This window comes from Littorina saxatilis, linkage group LG8 (assembly GCF_037325665.1).
Source record: "Littorina saxatilis isolate snail1 linkage group LG8, US_GU_Lsax_2.0, whole genome shotgun sequence".
Taxonomy (NCBI): Eukaryota; Metazoa; Mollusca; class Gastropoda; order Littorinimorpha; family Littorinidae; genus Littorina; species Littorina saxatilis.
Window position 1 is genome coordinate 22,142,546 of NC_090252.1, and position 16,957 is coordinate 22,159,502.

General features: G+C 41.1%; 1 protein-coding gene across 5 annotated transcripts in view; it reads left to right on the plus strand.

Moving 5' to 3' along the window:
* Positions 1 to 267: 267 nt before the first annotated feature.
* LOC138973041 (uncharacterized) overlaps positions 268 to 16,957 on the plus strand; it is a 33,710-nt gene continuing 17,020 nt past the window's right edge. For 3 of the 5 annotated variants that reach the window (XR_011457871.1, XM_070345694.1, XM_070345696.1), the window contains exons 1-4: positions 268 to 1,687; positions 13,383 to 13,511; positions 15,893 to 15,917; positions 16,353 to 16,534. Coding sequence is in view for 4 of the 5 variants with exons in the window: in XM_070345694.1 (XP_070201795.1) it covers positions 1,678 to 1,687; positions 13,383 to 13,511; positions 15,893 to 15,917; positions 16,353 to 16,534 (346 nt within the window). In the remaining variant the exon portion in view is untranslated. The remainder of the gene's footprint in view (positions 1,688 to 13,382; positions 13,512 to 15,892; positions 15,918 to 16,352; positions 16,535 to 16,957) is intronic. The other 2 variants (XM_070345695.1, XM_070345697.1) reach the window with 1 other exon arrangement.

Sequence of the window (16,957 nt, forward strand, 5' to 3'; positions counted from 1 at the left end):
AGCACCAAGGAGGGGCGACTGGTTTTCGTAATTACTTCCACTAGCCGTCAAACAGCGGACACTTTCAGGGTCTCGAGTGCCCGCTCAAGTTATTGCAGTGTTTTGACGGAAGTGTGAAGGTGGCGGAAGAAATATTGGACACGCTTTTGTGTTTGGCTTCTTTTCCCTCGGGTGGTTCCCCCCCCCCCCCCTCCCCCCTCCCGACTCGAGCAACGCCGAAAGGAGGTCACGTACCGCCGAAAAGTTTGTCAGAAAACTTCGGAGCTACCAGAGCAGAAAGTTTTCTGTGATTATTTCCCACCCGTGTTTTCCCATGTGTGAACCAACCGCATTGAATAGTTGACGAGGGGTGAAGTCGGTGCGGTGCTTTGAACGTTCACATTTATGTGTACCTGTGTGGTAGAAAATAAAAATCGATTGGGGGAAAAAGAGTAGAAACTCCAACGAGAAAAAGAGGGGCAGTTGAAGTCGCGGCTTGCGAAGCCATGTTGTTTGTACTGTGTCGTCTGCTCGCTACCGAGATGGGGGAATGAAACAAGGCTTCTTACAAGCGTGAGAGAATTTCGGCAGAGAGGAAAAAAAATTAGAGAAGGAAAAGGAGGGAGAAAATTGAGTTACTTGAAAGTAAAGAGTAGGAGAGAGAGAGAAAAAACGAAAGCTGATCCCTTGGAATTTTGTACTCCGAAACGGCGGCGTCTGATTTGCGAAGCAGACGACAGTTTGGACTGGAGAGTAGCCTTGCGAAGCGGTGTAGCGTGTCCAGCGTCGGGATTGTTTGTGTGGAGACTTCGCCGAGGGCAGTGGAGACTGGAGGTTCCCCGTGAATGACCCCCATTGTCCAGCACGGTCAGCTAGACCCCACAACAATAGTTCGGACTCAGGTGGACGGCCATTTTCCTCCGCCTTCGCCGGACAGTATCCCCTCAGTGGTCTTAGTGTGTACTAAAGGAAGAGAGAAGGGACAGTGAAAAATTACACCTGGGACTCCTCAACCAAACGACTAGAGGACACTACTGTTTGATCGCCCCACAGACCTCCAAATTGCGTGTTCCTCTATCCAGGGAGGAAGAAGCCGTGTGTGTTTTTACCAAGAGAAGAGGGGAGAGAGAGGTTGTGAGTGCAAACGGGGGGAGAGTAACGTGTGTACCAGCGCACACACACAAGGCGGCCCATTCTTGCTTCAGGGAAAGATCAAACTTTGTCACTGAACGTCTTCCCCTTTTTTTCTCTCCCACCACTGCAAAGCGGCGATCCGCACAATCCGTCACTCTCGAAAGGTTAGAGGCATGATTCATACCGACTCTCTCCGAAGCAGGAAACGACAAAATCGCTGATCGAAGGGACTGGCGAGAGAAGTTTTGTGCCCCGTCCTAGTGGAGTATTGTACAAGACAGAAAACTTCTTGCTACAGTGTGTGAGGGCTAGCTAGGCCTTCCTTCTCCAGCCCAAATCTCTCGACCAAACAGCAGTGGAATTATGAGGATTGACGAGGGTGTTATTGTGTGTACGATTGTTTACTCGCTATCCTGAGTCCAGTGAAGTGTTGATGATCGTCACAAAAACCTGATCCTTCCCGGTGTGTTGTGTTCTGTGTGCGGTGTGGATTACCTACCGAAAGGGGGAGAGGAGTTTTCTGAGTTCGCCTTGGTTTTCCTCCCAAGGGGTTGAGTTGCAATAATGGCGGATGGTGAGTATGGGGAAAGGAGTTACGTTGGCATTCTCTCTCTCTCAAAAAGAAGTTACCCATTTTTTTCAGGGGAATAACAAGCTGTTAGATTTAAAAACAAATCATTTAAAAAATATATTTTAAAAAAAAAATAAAGAAGTAAAATGTATTGCTTTTCATGACATGATTATGGTTCATAATCATACTGTGATAAGTATGAAACATATATAATTTCAATCAACGTCTGTTTCAAGATCTTTTTATTGCCGATTGCAGGATGAAAGTTGAGAGTAAACTCTTGCGCATCTGTATACCCAACTTACCAACGCATTTGAATCATTTTTACCTTACAAGCGTTTGTGATAATTACTCAAAACGCTTTATGTGACTGTAACTTAGGCGTTATCGTTTTGTTTGTTTGTACTAGTTTGTATGTCTTTTGGGATTATTGTCATGGCACTGAGTTTTGGTTGTGTGAAGCGGTGTGTTTGTGTGTCTCTGTGAGAGAGAAAAACAACCAGTATAATAAGCCGATCAAACAGCCAGCCCCATCCTATTTATTGATCATACTTGCAGTTCAAAAGAATTATTCTTCTTTCAGCCTCTTTTACTTTAGTCAGTCTTTGATGAGTTAAAATCTTTTACCACTGAAAGTATTCAATCAATCAATCAATCAATATGAGGCTTATATCGCGCGTATTCCGTGGGTACAGTTCTAAGCGCAGGGATTTATTTTTTTATTTTTATTTTATGCAATTTATATCGCGCACATACTCAAGGCGCAGGGATTTATTTATGCCGTGTGAGATGGAATTTTTTACACAATACATCACGCATTCACATCAGCCAGCAGATCGCAGCCATTTCGGCGCATATCCTACTTTTCACGGCCTATTATTCCAAGTCACACGGGTATTTTGGTGGACATTTTTATCTATGCCTATTCAATTTTGCCAGGAAAGACCCTTTTGTCAATCGTGGGATCTTTAACGTGCACACCCCAATGTAGTGTTCACGAAGGGACCTCGGTTTTTCGTCTCATCCGAAAGACTAGCACTTGAACCCACCACCTAGGTTAGGAAAGGGGGGAGAAAATTGCTATTCAGGGGTTTGGGGGGAAACTGGGTACTGTTGTGGACTGGGTGAAATGCGAGTCAGCTCTTTTGATGCTTTTCCTTATAGTTATAGTATACCAATTACTATGGTTTTGTCTGATTCACATTGTTGCTTCCCCTTGCTATGTCATTTGATGGATTCAGTGTGAAATCAGCGGCTCAGTCTATTCAACGCATGAATAGTGTTACTCATAATACTGTATGAACAAAAGTGTATCCATTACTTGACAGAGAATCTTTTCCTCATCAGAATTATCTTGTAGAAGTCCAACGCAGAAGAAATGTTAAGTAATTTAATAAGTCAGTATTGCAGTAGCGACTGCCAGATATGAGGAACACCCTAGTACTTGATGAGTACTAGTAGTAGTACGTCGTAGTGGTATACTGTGGCGATGCAAATAAAATTTACAAACAGGGCACCAAACAATGACTGACTGATGACCTATACGTAGTGACATTATGTGTGACAGTAAACACAGTGTTTACCACTGACACAACGTGGGTGTTAGTACAGAGAGAAGAGCCTGTACCCGGGAATCAATAATAACCCACCTGTCTCTACACACGCACACACACACACACACACAGAGTCTGGCATTCCTTCGAGACACGGGCAGCTTTCACAGGCCCCACCCAGAAATCATGGATTTTTCAAAAGCATCGCACTTTGTATAGCATTACCATGTCCGAATAGAGGTTTACTACTAATGTTTGATGAATCAGCTTTGGCGCCTGTGAGCAGGATGAGGTTTCCCGGGTGGATGTCTGCCACTGGGTGTGGACCTGACACATGTCAGGTATAATCAGTTAGAATTCTACCTGTATTAGTTTGCTTGGAACCATCTGTCAACAGGGATGCTGGAAGTGGAACTGTTTTTTTCTGTGGTTTTCAGTGTGTTGTGATAGTGATACTGAAACTATAATCTTCTCAGCCATGGATGATGTATTTTGTGAGGAAGATGTGACATAAGTCTGTGACAGTCATTATGATGTGGAGGGTTATTGGCTTCCACCTAGATCTATAAGTCTGCCATCATGTGATTCTAAATTTAGTTGTGTATGTCAACACAACTGTTAGCATAGTGAAATTCTCAGTGTTTTGTTGTGACATGGAGCCCAAAGGTTGATTAAACTTTAACTTTGAATTGTTTTAGTAGTAAGATTTTAAGTCGGCCATGATGTGATTCTAAACTTAGAATCCTGAGCCACACAACTTGTGACAATAGTGACATATTCTCATTTCGTATTACACTACCCATGGTTTTCTTGTGGTGATTATGGCAAGACTATTTAGACAGCAACAGGCAGCTATTTTTCTGCTTGTGAAACTGAAACACTGTGGGTGTTGTATCAGTGGCTAGAAAGGATACCTCAGCTTCATTATTTACTCTGCTCTCGCCTGCCATTTGTGGCAAACACACCTGCCTTCAACAATTACAGGTAGGGCTGCTGGGGAAAGGGCTGGGCTTGCGCTGATGTTGATTGCTTTCTGTGTGTGCTGGGGAGGGTGGATAGAAAGAAAGAGAAAGGTTGCAGGGATGGTTGTCAATTATCATGTGTGGTTTTGGTAACATTCATTGATTAAAATATAAGTTTTGCTGGTACCTGCGAGGCGAGGCCCCCTTGAAAGAGAGGCCAGTTCCTGTGAAAGGACACTGTTGTGCCATTGCCTGTCACTTGGACCAAAATAAACCTGTCCTGAGAGGCCAATGCAATGTAGGGGCACATTGACATGATTTACCTGGTTCTAAGGGTGTCCTTTCGTCACAGGTATAAGTGTCTTTGACTGAATAATTCTTTTGTCGCAGTCAGGTGTGAAATTTGTCAAAATTGCATTAAGCATCAGTAAAGAACAACTCAACTCAAGCCAAGGACAAACTTAAATCCTGGGGTGTAGCATTGTTACTCTCAGGGCTTTTATTAGATTATCAATACAGTGATCACAAACTAATACATACATGTACGAGTTACTCATTGAACTGGTACTTGAAAGGGGGGGGGGGGGTATTTTGTGTTGCTTTAGCAACTCATTTGAATTGTACTCTGATGGTTGGGCTGTTAACTTGTGGTACGTACTGAAATTGAAAACCTTGCTTCCAAAATGATAATGGATCTCTTTGTTTGGTAATGGTAGTTGGTACAGATCAGGCTGTGCTGAAATGAAAGAAACAATGCAGGATTACCATTATACTTTTAGCAATAAATCATGTACGATACAATGGTTAAATACTCTTTTTGAAAAGTATATTTTAATTTACCGAGTCATTGTATTGAACATTGTTTCAAAGCATTCATGTAGATCATACTTTAAAAGTTAAACGTCGACACATTACATGAGAAACGTTCACATTTTGTTGAAAACACATTTTGAGGAATGAACAAAAACAAAGGTGTTGTACACAGTACAGTGTGAACTTTGAATTTCTTATTTATCATAAATGTATGAAGAATAAAGTTATCATTCTATAATGCTGTCTGAAGACTCTGATCTTATTTTTATGCAGCTGATAATTAGGTTACACTTAAATAGATATTACCTATAACAAAAAAGATACTCTCAGTCAATTTTGTTCTGTTTGTCACAGTTTGAATTGATCCTGAGAACTTATAGTTATACGTCATCATCATCAAAGCAATCATTCACTCAGTTCCTACTAGAATCTTGATTGATTGCCTGAGTTTCCATAGGAACAAGCATGGGAAGTTGTTTACTAAGTATTTGGCCAGGTTATGGTGACCCAGTTAAAGGGTGACGAACTAATACTAATAGAGATCTATGCAACCAAAGCGTTGGAGTGCAGGAGATCACCAATAGCTTCATGAACTAGATTGAATAATTGATCATTTAACATTCGCCAGAAGCAGGCATCCTTGCTTTCTCAAGTTTCTGTGCTTTTATGATGATGGCACTATCCATCTGCCTTTGTTGTATTGCAGTTAAGCCCCACATCAAAATCAAATAGGCATGAGCCCTGTACAGTGTAAGATGTATACATTTGTTTGTGATAGCTGTACGAGGCAAAGAAAGTGTAAAATGAATATTGTGTTGAAAGGGATACAAGGTACAAAAACAAAGTTTAGGAAAATGATTGAAAGTTGATCTGAGGCATGAGGACAAGGGGAAAATAAAGAATACTACATGGCTTGCTGTGTCGTACCTGATTTACACGATTTTATTATTTTTAGATATTGAACTGCGAGCGAAAGCGAGCTGTTCACTATTGAAAAAGCAACGAGTGTAAATCTGGTACGAAACAGCAAGCCATGTAGTATTCTGTTCATCCTACATACTGAACCTACGTGTATTTTACTGAACATGTCCTGCATTCGAGGCAGCTAAATTGAAGACGCTCGTTTTGGAACCTCGATCTCTTCTAAAGCCTCGTGCAATCTATTACGTCAAAGCAAAGAAACGTCACTCTGAAAGTGTGGCGTGACGTGTTAGTTCTAAAGATTCATCGAGGGTAATTAGCGAGCGCAATTTGTGTTTCTATAATGACGTTTGTCTCGGTGACTTTGGCATCATAAGCAGTGGAAAAACAGGTCCCTGCCAGACTTGCTTGACATGACCTCATTTACATGATATACACACGTGTGATTTGAACGATTATTATCTCACGGGTGTCTCTCTCACGTATGTAGGATAAATAATATTTAACATTTTGTCGTGTTTGGCACCTCCAGAGGTTAGTTTATTCCTTGTGAAAGGTAGTTTTAGCCTGTAAAAGTTATACATAATGATGGCTATCATTATCATTTAAATAAATTAAAGACGGCAGGGCAAATTAAAAACAAGAAACGCTTAGAGTTTGAATTATAATGTTATTACCTTTATAATTTACTAAGAAACAAGGAAAAGAGTTGAAGGAAGAAGATTTTTTTATTGTTTCGACACTTGTGTTGGTTAAGGATCATTTGAATTTGAAATATCATTTTACAGTCTCACAAAGAAAAGACACACACAGTAGCTCCAACGGAGAAAGCAACAAAGGATTGCAACTTGTTTTAGTACCAGCAGTAACATACTAACAATAGTCTGCACATTGCACGAAAAGAAAAAACGTTTTGCTTCAGCTAAACTATGTATGCAAGGGCACGAAACAAAAATACATACAAAAAACTAATCATAGCCGCTGAAAACTCACACTGCATACAAATCCCTCGTTCTGTGCATAGCTCGGTGAGTCACAGTCTTCGCACCAAGCGCCTTTAACAGGAGCGACGTGACTTTTGTCCCCTGGCGGTCTCTTTGATGTTTACGTTTACCTGTAAACGCGCGGCTGTGTTTGTGAGGGACTGTCACCCATGTTTGGGGTTGTCCAGCAATGGTTGACACTGACAGCGACAGCCCTCAGAGCACAGGAGGATACAATGCGGTGAAGAGTATATACACTACAAAGCAATAAACTCAGTTTCGGCTTTTGAAATTAATACTAGATGTAGTACTAGTAGTGTGTATGAAGGGCACAGTTTGCAATAGTGGCTGATTCTGCGGCAGTGTTTTCTGCCCCAGAATGGTCACTTCTGGTGGCGTGTTCATGTTGTTCAGTCGTGATTTTGGAAGAAAATCTGCTTTTGGGCAAGCATTTTATCCAGCGGGTCAAACTCAAAAGTCTTATTAGGCATCTTTTTGAAACTAAAAATAGTTTTTATGAAGTCTTTTCCAAAAATTATCACCTTTTGACTTCAAAAAGAAAATCCTTGCCTTGCAAACAAAATAAATTATTGGTTCTTGTTTTTGCAAACGTTTTACGTTATGGATTAAGATAATCAGCTGTCAAATCATCGTTGAGATAAGACTTTATAATTTTATTGTAGATCTTTCTGGGAGGTCTGTCCATCCGCTATAACAAAGTCTGAACATAACACATTCTCTCTCTCTCTCTCTCTCTCTCTCTCTCTCTCTCTCTCTCTCTCTCTCTCTCTCTCTCTCTCTCTCTCTCTCACACACACACACACACACACACACACACACACTCACTCTCAGAAACAATGAATATGGGGCATCTCAATTGAGGAAGGAAGAAGGACCTGGGGTGATGCCTGGCACACAGGTGTTTACCATTCAAGCCTCCCCGTGTATACCTTGCTCTGCACGGGCCAGGTACGCCGTGGCCATGTGGGGCTCTCTGAATTCCTGATAGCACAATACCGTCCTGGTTGCCATGGCGACTGTGAGGCGTATCAGGATTGTATTGACAGATAGAGAGACTCGGGAAGCGAGCAGTGAAAGCTAATGGAGCGCTTGGTGGAATACCATTTAGCTGTAAAAGCTTGTCAATTGTCTGAAAGGTATTGTTTTAGCTTGGGTAGATTATTGGGCTTTTTGGGTGTACGTGTGCTTATGTCCATGATCAATGTAAAATAGATATAAAGGTCTCTTGTGGGTGTTATCTTCAATCAATCAATATGAGGCTTATATCGCGCGTATTCCGTGGGTACAGTTCTAAGCGCAGGGATTTTTTTTTTTATGCAATTTATATCGCGCACATATTCAAGGCGCAGGGATTTATTTATGCCGTGTGAGATGGAATTTTTTTTTTTTACACAATACATCACGCATTCACATCGGCCAGCAGATCGCAGCCATTTCGGCGCATATCCTACTTTTCACGGCCTATTATTCCAAGTCACACGGGTATTTTGGTGGACATTTTTATCTATGCCTATACAATTTTGCCAGGAAAGACCCTTTTGTCAATCGTGGGATCTTTAACGTGCACACCCCAATGTAGTGTACAACGAAGGGACCTCGGTTTTTCGTCTCATCCGAAAGACTAGCACTTGAACCCACCACCTAGGTTAGGAAAGGGGGGAGAAAATTGCTAACGCCCTGACCGACAGGGTCGAACTCGCAACCTCTCGCTTCCGAGCGCAAGTGCGTTACCACTCGGCCACCCAGTCCACATCTTGGTCATATCTCATCAAATTACCAGTCGGACCTTGCGTTATTGTTAAACCATCACAGCCCTTTGTTTTAAAGATGGATGGAAAAGGGCACTACACTAGAGTGGTTCTTTGAAATTGAATCCCTCAGATTGTATTTCTTGAACTTATAGTTATGCCCCAGTATTCGTGAACATGGCTTTCAAAAAAGGTCCTTCTTTATCTTGCAAAAGAGAAACTTTCTCGCAATGTGTTGGACCACAAGTTGTTTTGCGCTTTTGAACCAGCCACACGTTTGCAGCAAAATCCACTAACACTCATGACAGCCACCATTGTGGACAAAGATGGTGGCTGCTTTCCCACTTTCGATACAGAGGAATCCCACTTGTTAAAAATTTCCCAAAATCTGATAAAAACAAGGCATAAAGTAAGTGAGTTGGTCGTTATAAGTTAAAAAGAACGTCTGGAAAAGTAGGGTTTTAAAACTAGGGCCTTAAAACTAAGGGGGGGGGGAGGGTTTAAACGAAGGTCTTAAAAACTAATAAAGGGAGGTTCCGCTGTACATGTATTGCCAACCCCCCAGTCTTATCTCACTGTAGTAGAACAAACCTTATTTGTAGGTCAAGGCGATAAGCTGGTAGAACAAACAGGAAAGATACTGCGCACAATGTGGGCAGTTTGCCTGGAAAGATTAGCAAAGTGTGAGGTTGTCAAGAACTTCAGATTTCACCTAGTTTAGTCAGTCTAATAATCGTGTTTGTGTCCTGCAGATAGGTACATAGACAGTCAGTCAGGATTTCCATGCCTCCTTTGAGAGTACAGACCATGGTGTGAAGAGATAAGACTACAGGTTGGATCTTTCCACTAATCGGGCTGTGCTTTGACATGTTGTACAGGGACGCTGTGGAAAGTGCGTGACAGGCTGGACAATGCAATGGTCAAGTCGTGTAACTTCTCTGTCCCAGCACCCTGCTGCTATAGTGTGATATTTTTTTCTATTAAACAGCACTACGAGTGTTGTAGGATGATAACAGTATTAACACTAAAACAGCGCTTGCATTCAAAGTGCATAGTGTGCATGTGTGTGTGAGAGAGAGAGAGAACACACACCTGGTCACTTTGCCGTGTTCGGTACGACGGTAGTATAACATTGACTTATACACAATTGCCACTATAAAAGGTTCTAGAAGAAAACTCTTTGATAATTTGTTCATAGAAATATGGTATAAGCATTTTCTAAAGTCAGTTCCATTTTATTTATTTTAAGAATGAAGTCCATGATTAATTTCTCAATTTATTAAAACAAATAAAATGGTGTGGTTGCTAGCAAAGAAAAGGGGGCAACACATATCATCTGATCAGCACTTGGATTAAACTTGTCAAAGGACCGATGAATTTCTCACGAAGTCCGGCAGTGCAGTATTTTGTTTTATACTTATAGTGTCAAAAAATACAGGACGGGATTAGACGGAAAAGAGGGCAGAATTGTGTGGGCGGGGCTGAATCAGCTAATGAGATTAGCGAGGTCAGACAGCCATTTGCTGGCCATTTTCTTTACAGGCCCCATGGAATTAATTAGGGCAGGGAAATGAGTTGTAGGACAAAAGATTCTGCCCGTGCATTACGCTTGCCTTTGCGTGAGATGCATGCGTGGAGTTGTGGAAATAATGAGACTTGCTTCTCGGCTTATTGCGGTTTGTGTGCGGTCTACCGAACGTTAATCTGAATCTCTCTCTCTCTATTTTTTATCTCTCTCTCTCTTTCTTTTTATATGTCTCTTTCTCTGTCTCTCTCTCTCTCTCTATCTATCTCTCTCTCTCTCTCTCTCTTTCCACTCTCTCTCTCTCTCTCTCTCTCTCTCTCTCTCTCTCTCTCTCTCTCTCTCTCTCTCTCTCTCTCTCTCTCTCTGTGCGTCCGCCCTTTGTCTAGACTGAAGAGCTCTCTCATGAAACGTGCCTGCCCACCAGGGCAAGCACTCTGCGGTTTCTGCAATCAATTATGACACGAAGCGCTAATAAGAAAATCAATTCATAAGCCTTCCCTCCGCACACTTTCATGCTTTGACAGGGCGGGGTCCCCATCAAAATCCCCCCCCCCTCTCCCCTTCCCCCCCCCCCCCCCTCCATCATAGCCCCAGGCCGTTAATCTCGTCAGTGATGATTCGGTCATGTGACAAATGATGGGTGTGGAATGGATGATGCTGGAGCGATGACCAGAGATGCGTTCAATGAAACCTTTTGAGACCTTCAAAAATTTCAGAAAAAAAATTGTCTTTTTTTAAAAATTGGGAAGTAAATTTACAAACATTAGGAACGAAAAGTCTACAAATAATTTGTTTAAGGCAAACAAAACACTAGGGTCCTAAAAAGAGGGGGGGGGCCTTAAAACGAGTGTCTCAGTCTTGAGAATGAGAGGGGGTTCCACTGTAGTAATTTTGATTTTGTTCTGGTGGATGGTCGTGGTTCTCTGGGCGGATTCATTAGCCATTGGTTATGATGGGCTTTACAGCAAATTATTAAAAGCATACATCCTTTGGAATGCTACAGTTTGGTGCAAAATTGACATTTATAGCTATTGAAAACAGACCGAATTTTTTTTTTAATTATAACCTATCATAATATTTTCATACCTCACAAAATGTATGTGATTTGTGATAAACAACAAATGTCAATAACAAAGTCCTCAAACAGTTATATTCCTATACGTATAAACTAGTACATAGGAAGGGAAGAGAGGTCAAACTGTATTGGATTTGAAGAGGGGGAAGTTAAGGCTGCACTATCGTATTATTCACGTTTGCTTAGCCACAGAAGCCAGCAAGAAGACGGCATGGGGTTGAGTTGGATGTGTGTGTGATTTTGAAGTCAGGTCCATGGGACGGCTGGCCAGTGGTCAGCCAGGCCATTCAGGAAAATCACATTGTCAGTGCTTCCTTGCTGCTGTCCCCTCGTTTTCTTTTGTCCTCCTAAACACTCCCCACCCCAAACCCCCAACCCCTCTTTCCATTCTTCCCCGTTCTGCCAATCACCTTAATTGTTCTGAAAAGCTTTCAGTTTCACTTGGTCTTGAATAAATAAAAGGCATGGAGGGAATACATGGATGGAATACATGGAGGGAATACATGGAGGGAATACATGGAGGGTTTTATTTCAATACAGTGGAACCCCCCTTTTAAGACCTCCACAAATCTGAAAAAATCCGAATATTTAAAGGGAGGGAGTTTTAAATTGGGGGGGGGGGGGGGGGGGGGTGTCTAATGAAGGGGGTTCTAGTTTTTCACTTTTAATTCAAGCTCATGCAAGCAAGCTCTTTGGTAATGGTTCCTAAGGCCAAAAAGAAAAATATGTCTGTTTCCGGTAACCCGCCCGACCCTATTTTTAAGCGCCGACCCTAAACAAAATTTTCGCTTTTCGTACAAAAAAACACCAAAATAAATAAATGAAGTCAAGTATACTTTATTTAGTTTCAATATATCTAGGTCAAAAACATGTGCTAAATAATTGTAAGTAAACTAAGGAAGCATTTAAAAAAATAATAAACACGTAAAAAGACATTAACAAAACGTAAAAAAAAAAAAAGGTTGTTTTTTTAGGGGTGGGGGGGGGGGGGGGGAACGACTGACCGACCCTATTTTTTTAGGCGATGTTACCGGAAACAGACATATTTTTCTTTTTGGCCTAACAGGTTTTAGACTACACATACTCAGCCTGTGGGTTGGGGATGGGAGGTTGAGGAATAGAAAAGGCTTTGTTTGTAAGCCTCCAAAGCTGGTTATTTCTACAACAATTTGTCAGTATTACCATCACATTACAAACAGCAGTCATTGTTCGTATGACCTAGTGTGTGGTCTGGCTAGAGAGAGGCATGGTTGATATATATTTATATCAACAGTCTTGCTAATTCTTTCATCAATTTATCAGCATTACTATCTCATTGCAAAGAGAAAAAGAGAGGCATACCGTGCTGGTGCTGGTAAGCAGCTTTTGGGTGTGTGTCGAAGCGGCAGCCTATAAAGTGATTAATAACTGCACAACTAAGGTGTTTTCCTGTTTCTCGTGATCTGTTTGATGTTCTCATACAAATGTCCACCATTCTGTGGATTATTGCCAGTCAGAGCAAAGTCTGATACATACAGCATCAGGTTCTGAGAAATTTACTGCATTTGATGTTTGTTCAGCACTTGAGGTGTGTAACACTTACACTAGTAACAGTGCAGAGTCTGAGATCATTTCAAAAGGATTATGCCATATCAAACTATACAGGGTAATGTTTGTAATGTGCAAGTGTCATTTGAAATATGTTATTGAAAACTGTACATGTGAAGAATTGTTGAACATGGCTGTTTGATGAAACAGAAGTGGAACTTGGGGTCTAAGGGTAAAGAAATAAGAAACTCAGTTGTGTAAAACTTTTTTTTTTTAAACATGGTATGGGCAGTCGAGAGAAAAATCCAAAAGGCACAAACACAGACAGAATGGGTGGTCATCTACTTTTTGTGTGTGCAGTACTTGTGACTAGGAGAAAAGTGATTCAAAGCATGAAAGCATGTGTGTTTCTCATCTCACTTGAATTCTGAACAAATAATCATGAGGTAATGCTTCCAGGGTCCAAATCCCGACATTTTTATGTTTGCAACTCGAGCATTTATTTATTACGTTTACACACTTGACAAAATTTGCGAACTCGTGTCTAAATCTCTTTGTCATGTGTTTCAGCACGCCCAGACAAAAACCCAACACTGACAGAGCGGGATGTGATAATCATCGCCTGTGTGTGTGCTGTTATCATCATCACCCTTCTCATCGTCCTCATCTGTTTCATCTGTCGGAGGCGGCGAGCTAACGGTAAGCTGAACAGTCTTTCTCTTTGTATTGTGCAAGAAAGCTTTACCACAACCAAATTAACCCCTAGATTTGTCAGATTTTTAAAAAATATGTTTGAGAACGTGTTTTTTTAATCAAATTAATGTTTAATTTATTGAAACTTAAAGATACTTTCCTTAAATAAAAAAAAAATGTTTAAATGTAAAAATTAGAAAAGCTACTTTCCAGTTTCCTTCTGGTGTAAACTATCATGTATACCACAACAGATCTGTCCAGGCTTTTACATAACCGGCACGGTTGGCCTAGTGGTAAGGCGTCCGCCCCGTGATCGGGAGGTCGTGGGTTCGAACCCCGGCCGGGTCATACCTAAGACTTTAAAATTGGCAATCTAGTGGCTGCTCCGCCTGGCGTCTGGCATTATGGGGTTAATGTTAGGACTGGTTGGTCCGGTGTCAGAATAATGTGACTGGGTGAGACATGAAGCCTGTGTTGGGACTTCTGTCTTGTGTGTGGCGCACGTTAAATGTCAAAGCAGCACCGCCTTGATATGGCCCTTCGTGGTCGGCTGGGCGTTAAGCAAACAAACAAACAAAAAAGGCTTTTACATGGAATAAGAAGACCCGTCCCCTTCTACTACAACTAAGAAACACAGTATAATCAACCTGGTTGCTCCATGTGAATAGGGGAGTTTTTTGCTCAATAAATTTCCCATATTGGTGAAGAGAATACGGGGCGGGGATGTAGCTCAGTCGGTAGCGCGCTGGATTTGTATCCAGTTGGCCGCTGTCAGCGTGAGTTCGTCCCCACGTTCGGCGAGAGATTTATTTCTCAGAGTCAACTTTGTGTGCAGACTCTCCTCGGTGTCCGAACACCCCCGTGTGTACACGCAAGCACAAGACCAAGTGCTCACGAAAAAGATCCTTTAATCCATGTCAGAGTTCGGTGGGTTATAGAAACACGAAAATACCCAGCATGCTTCCTCCAAAAACGGCGTATGGCTGCCTAAATGGCGGGGGAAAAAAACGGTCGTACACGTAAAAATTCCACTCGTGCAAAAAACACGAGTGTACGTGGGAGTTTCAGCCCACTAACGCAGAAAAAGAAGGTGAAGAGAACAAGAGAGAGAACAAGATTGTATTCCACCATAATAGCATTACAGCGATTGGTATTTGTCCTGTTGTGGATAACTTGCATATCACCTATTAACTCAATATATAGGAAACCATAAATAAAAAATATTGAAAAGGTCAATAGGCTAACAAGGAAGGGTGCCATCCCCAAAATTAATTTTCCACACAAAACAGTAAGGCTGTATGTCTTTGGTATGTGTCTGAGTAGACAAATATTAATATTATTTTGTGTTTTTCTTACCCTGACAACTAAGTGTCTGCAGTAAATTTTTCTGAAGTAAAAGCACAAGGCTCAGAAAGAATTTGATCAGATTGACTCAGGTGAAGAGAACAACACTTGTTAAACTTAAACTAAAAGGGATTTTAATTGTAATTGCAAAAATGTTTCTGCCTGCATACTTTCTGCCTCATGAGTCAGCTCTGAGCAGACGTGCAAACCATGGTTACCGTCAGAGGTTAAATGTGAAGTGTGTGAGGAAGAATAACATGCTTCTGCCAAGTTAGGATCTGCTTTCTTTCTGCCCTTTCTCACATTGCGCTATGCAGACAAATAAACAGTGTTTGCTTCCATCTTTGATTGATGTCAAAAGACTTGGCACAGAGTCAATCGCCGTCCTAAGCTGGCAAGCGAACTGACTTTACGCTTTTCTCACACGGTTTCTTTCTTGGCAGGATTGATCGCTGGAAAAGAATCTCAGTTATGAATTCCATTACTGACACAGGCAGATTTGTGACGTTTTAGGTTTGCAAACGCAGTAGATTAGCTAATGATGTTGATGCCAAGAAGGTTCTTCATCTAAAGTTTTGTCTGGAGCCGCGTTTTCCTTCATATTTGAACATACGTCAGCATCATAAATCTGTCCATGCATATTTTTGCGATTCGAAAGGGTTGTGGTAAGGTTAGGGGGGGGGGGGGGGGGGTGCTTTAGATGTCCTGAAGTTATTGCTCAGGGGTGGGTATATTACTATTAAACTGTTCGAGAGTTGGAGATACACTGAAGGGAATGCATTTAGTATGTGAATTATACAGGTCACTTTTATCAAAAGTAAACTTAGTAATAGTATAACTGACTTCTAATTCTACAAAAATTCCTATACTCTTGACAATAAAAATAGAAAACAGGGTCGGAGGAGAGGGGGCATGACAATTATTGGTTCAAATAGTCTGCTGTTGCTTGCTTTGAATTTAAAGATGATCATGAAGTTAAGAGAACATTTTTAAGCAGACTTAAACAGTGCACATGTAATATGGGTTACTCTCTGATTTTGCAGGCAAAGAATACGACAACTCAGGAGTGTAAGTTCACTATTTTTGCCTTTTTATGTGTGAATGCAAAATTGTGTTGTGTGTGTATGTGTGCATTTGAATGTCATTGACGAAGATTGTATTATATGCATAGATAAATTCAGTTAATATTGATAATATTGATATTTCCTTTTTACATTTAGTCAAGTTTTGTTCTTATTCAAATTGTTTTTGCCCAGAAAGACCCTAGGCTATCAAGATCACTCAATGTTTGTAGGTGGGAGATAGCGGGGTTAGTAGATTGCAAGATTGACATAATTTATTTAAGTGAATAACAGTAAAGTGCATGGATGCAATTATGTCATGAAGAAACAGCAAGTAAATGAATAAGGAAATGGGTATTTCATAAGTAGATATTCAACATTATTAGGGATATTCTTTCAAGCATTTCAGTTCACTGAAGAATAATATCTCATCCCTCCACAGTCCTCCACCTGCGTCAAACGGGGGAGTACCGGTCAAGAAAATGCAGCAGGGTCCAGGGCAGTCATATGACAATGCAGGTATGGTGTTGCATGACTCGCCCGACCGCGGCACCAGTAGTGTCCCTTTGTCGTCTAACGGAGCGCCTCGCTCTGCGCATGCTAACACTACTAACGTTCAGTGTAGTAAGTATTGTGTTGGTGTACGCACATGTGTGTTTTCACTTGTACAGCACTTCTCTGTTTTGTTGAATTTTTGTTTAGCAATAAGACATAAACCGACAGTATTGTTTTGGTTAAATGGGCTAATACAATGACAATCCAGTAAAATGTTGCTCATTTAGTGTGGAAGTAAGCTTTCCCAAGGTTTTGGCCAGCATTTAGAGACATACAGTATTTTCTTTTTAAATGAGGAAATACAATTATTGTTTTTTAAAATTCACTAGACTTGAGATATAGTTGTAACAAAGAAAGCTTTCCCAAGTTTTAGGCCAGCATTTACAGACAGAATTTCTTTTTAAATGAGTGAATACAATGAAATCCTAGAAAACATGAGCTTTATTTTGTCATGAAGAAAGCTTTCCCAAGTTCTTTGCTATGAATAAAGCT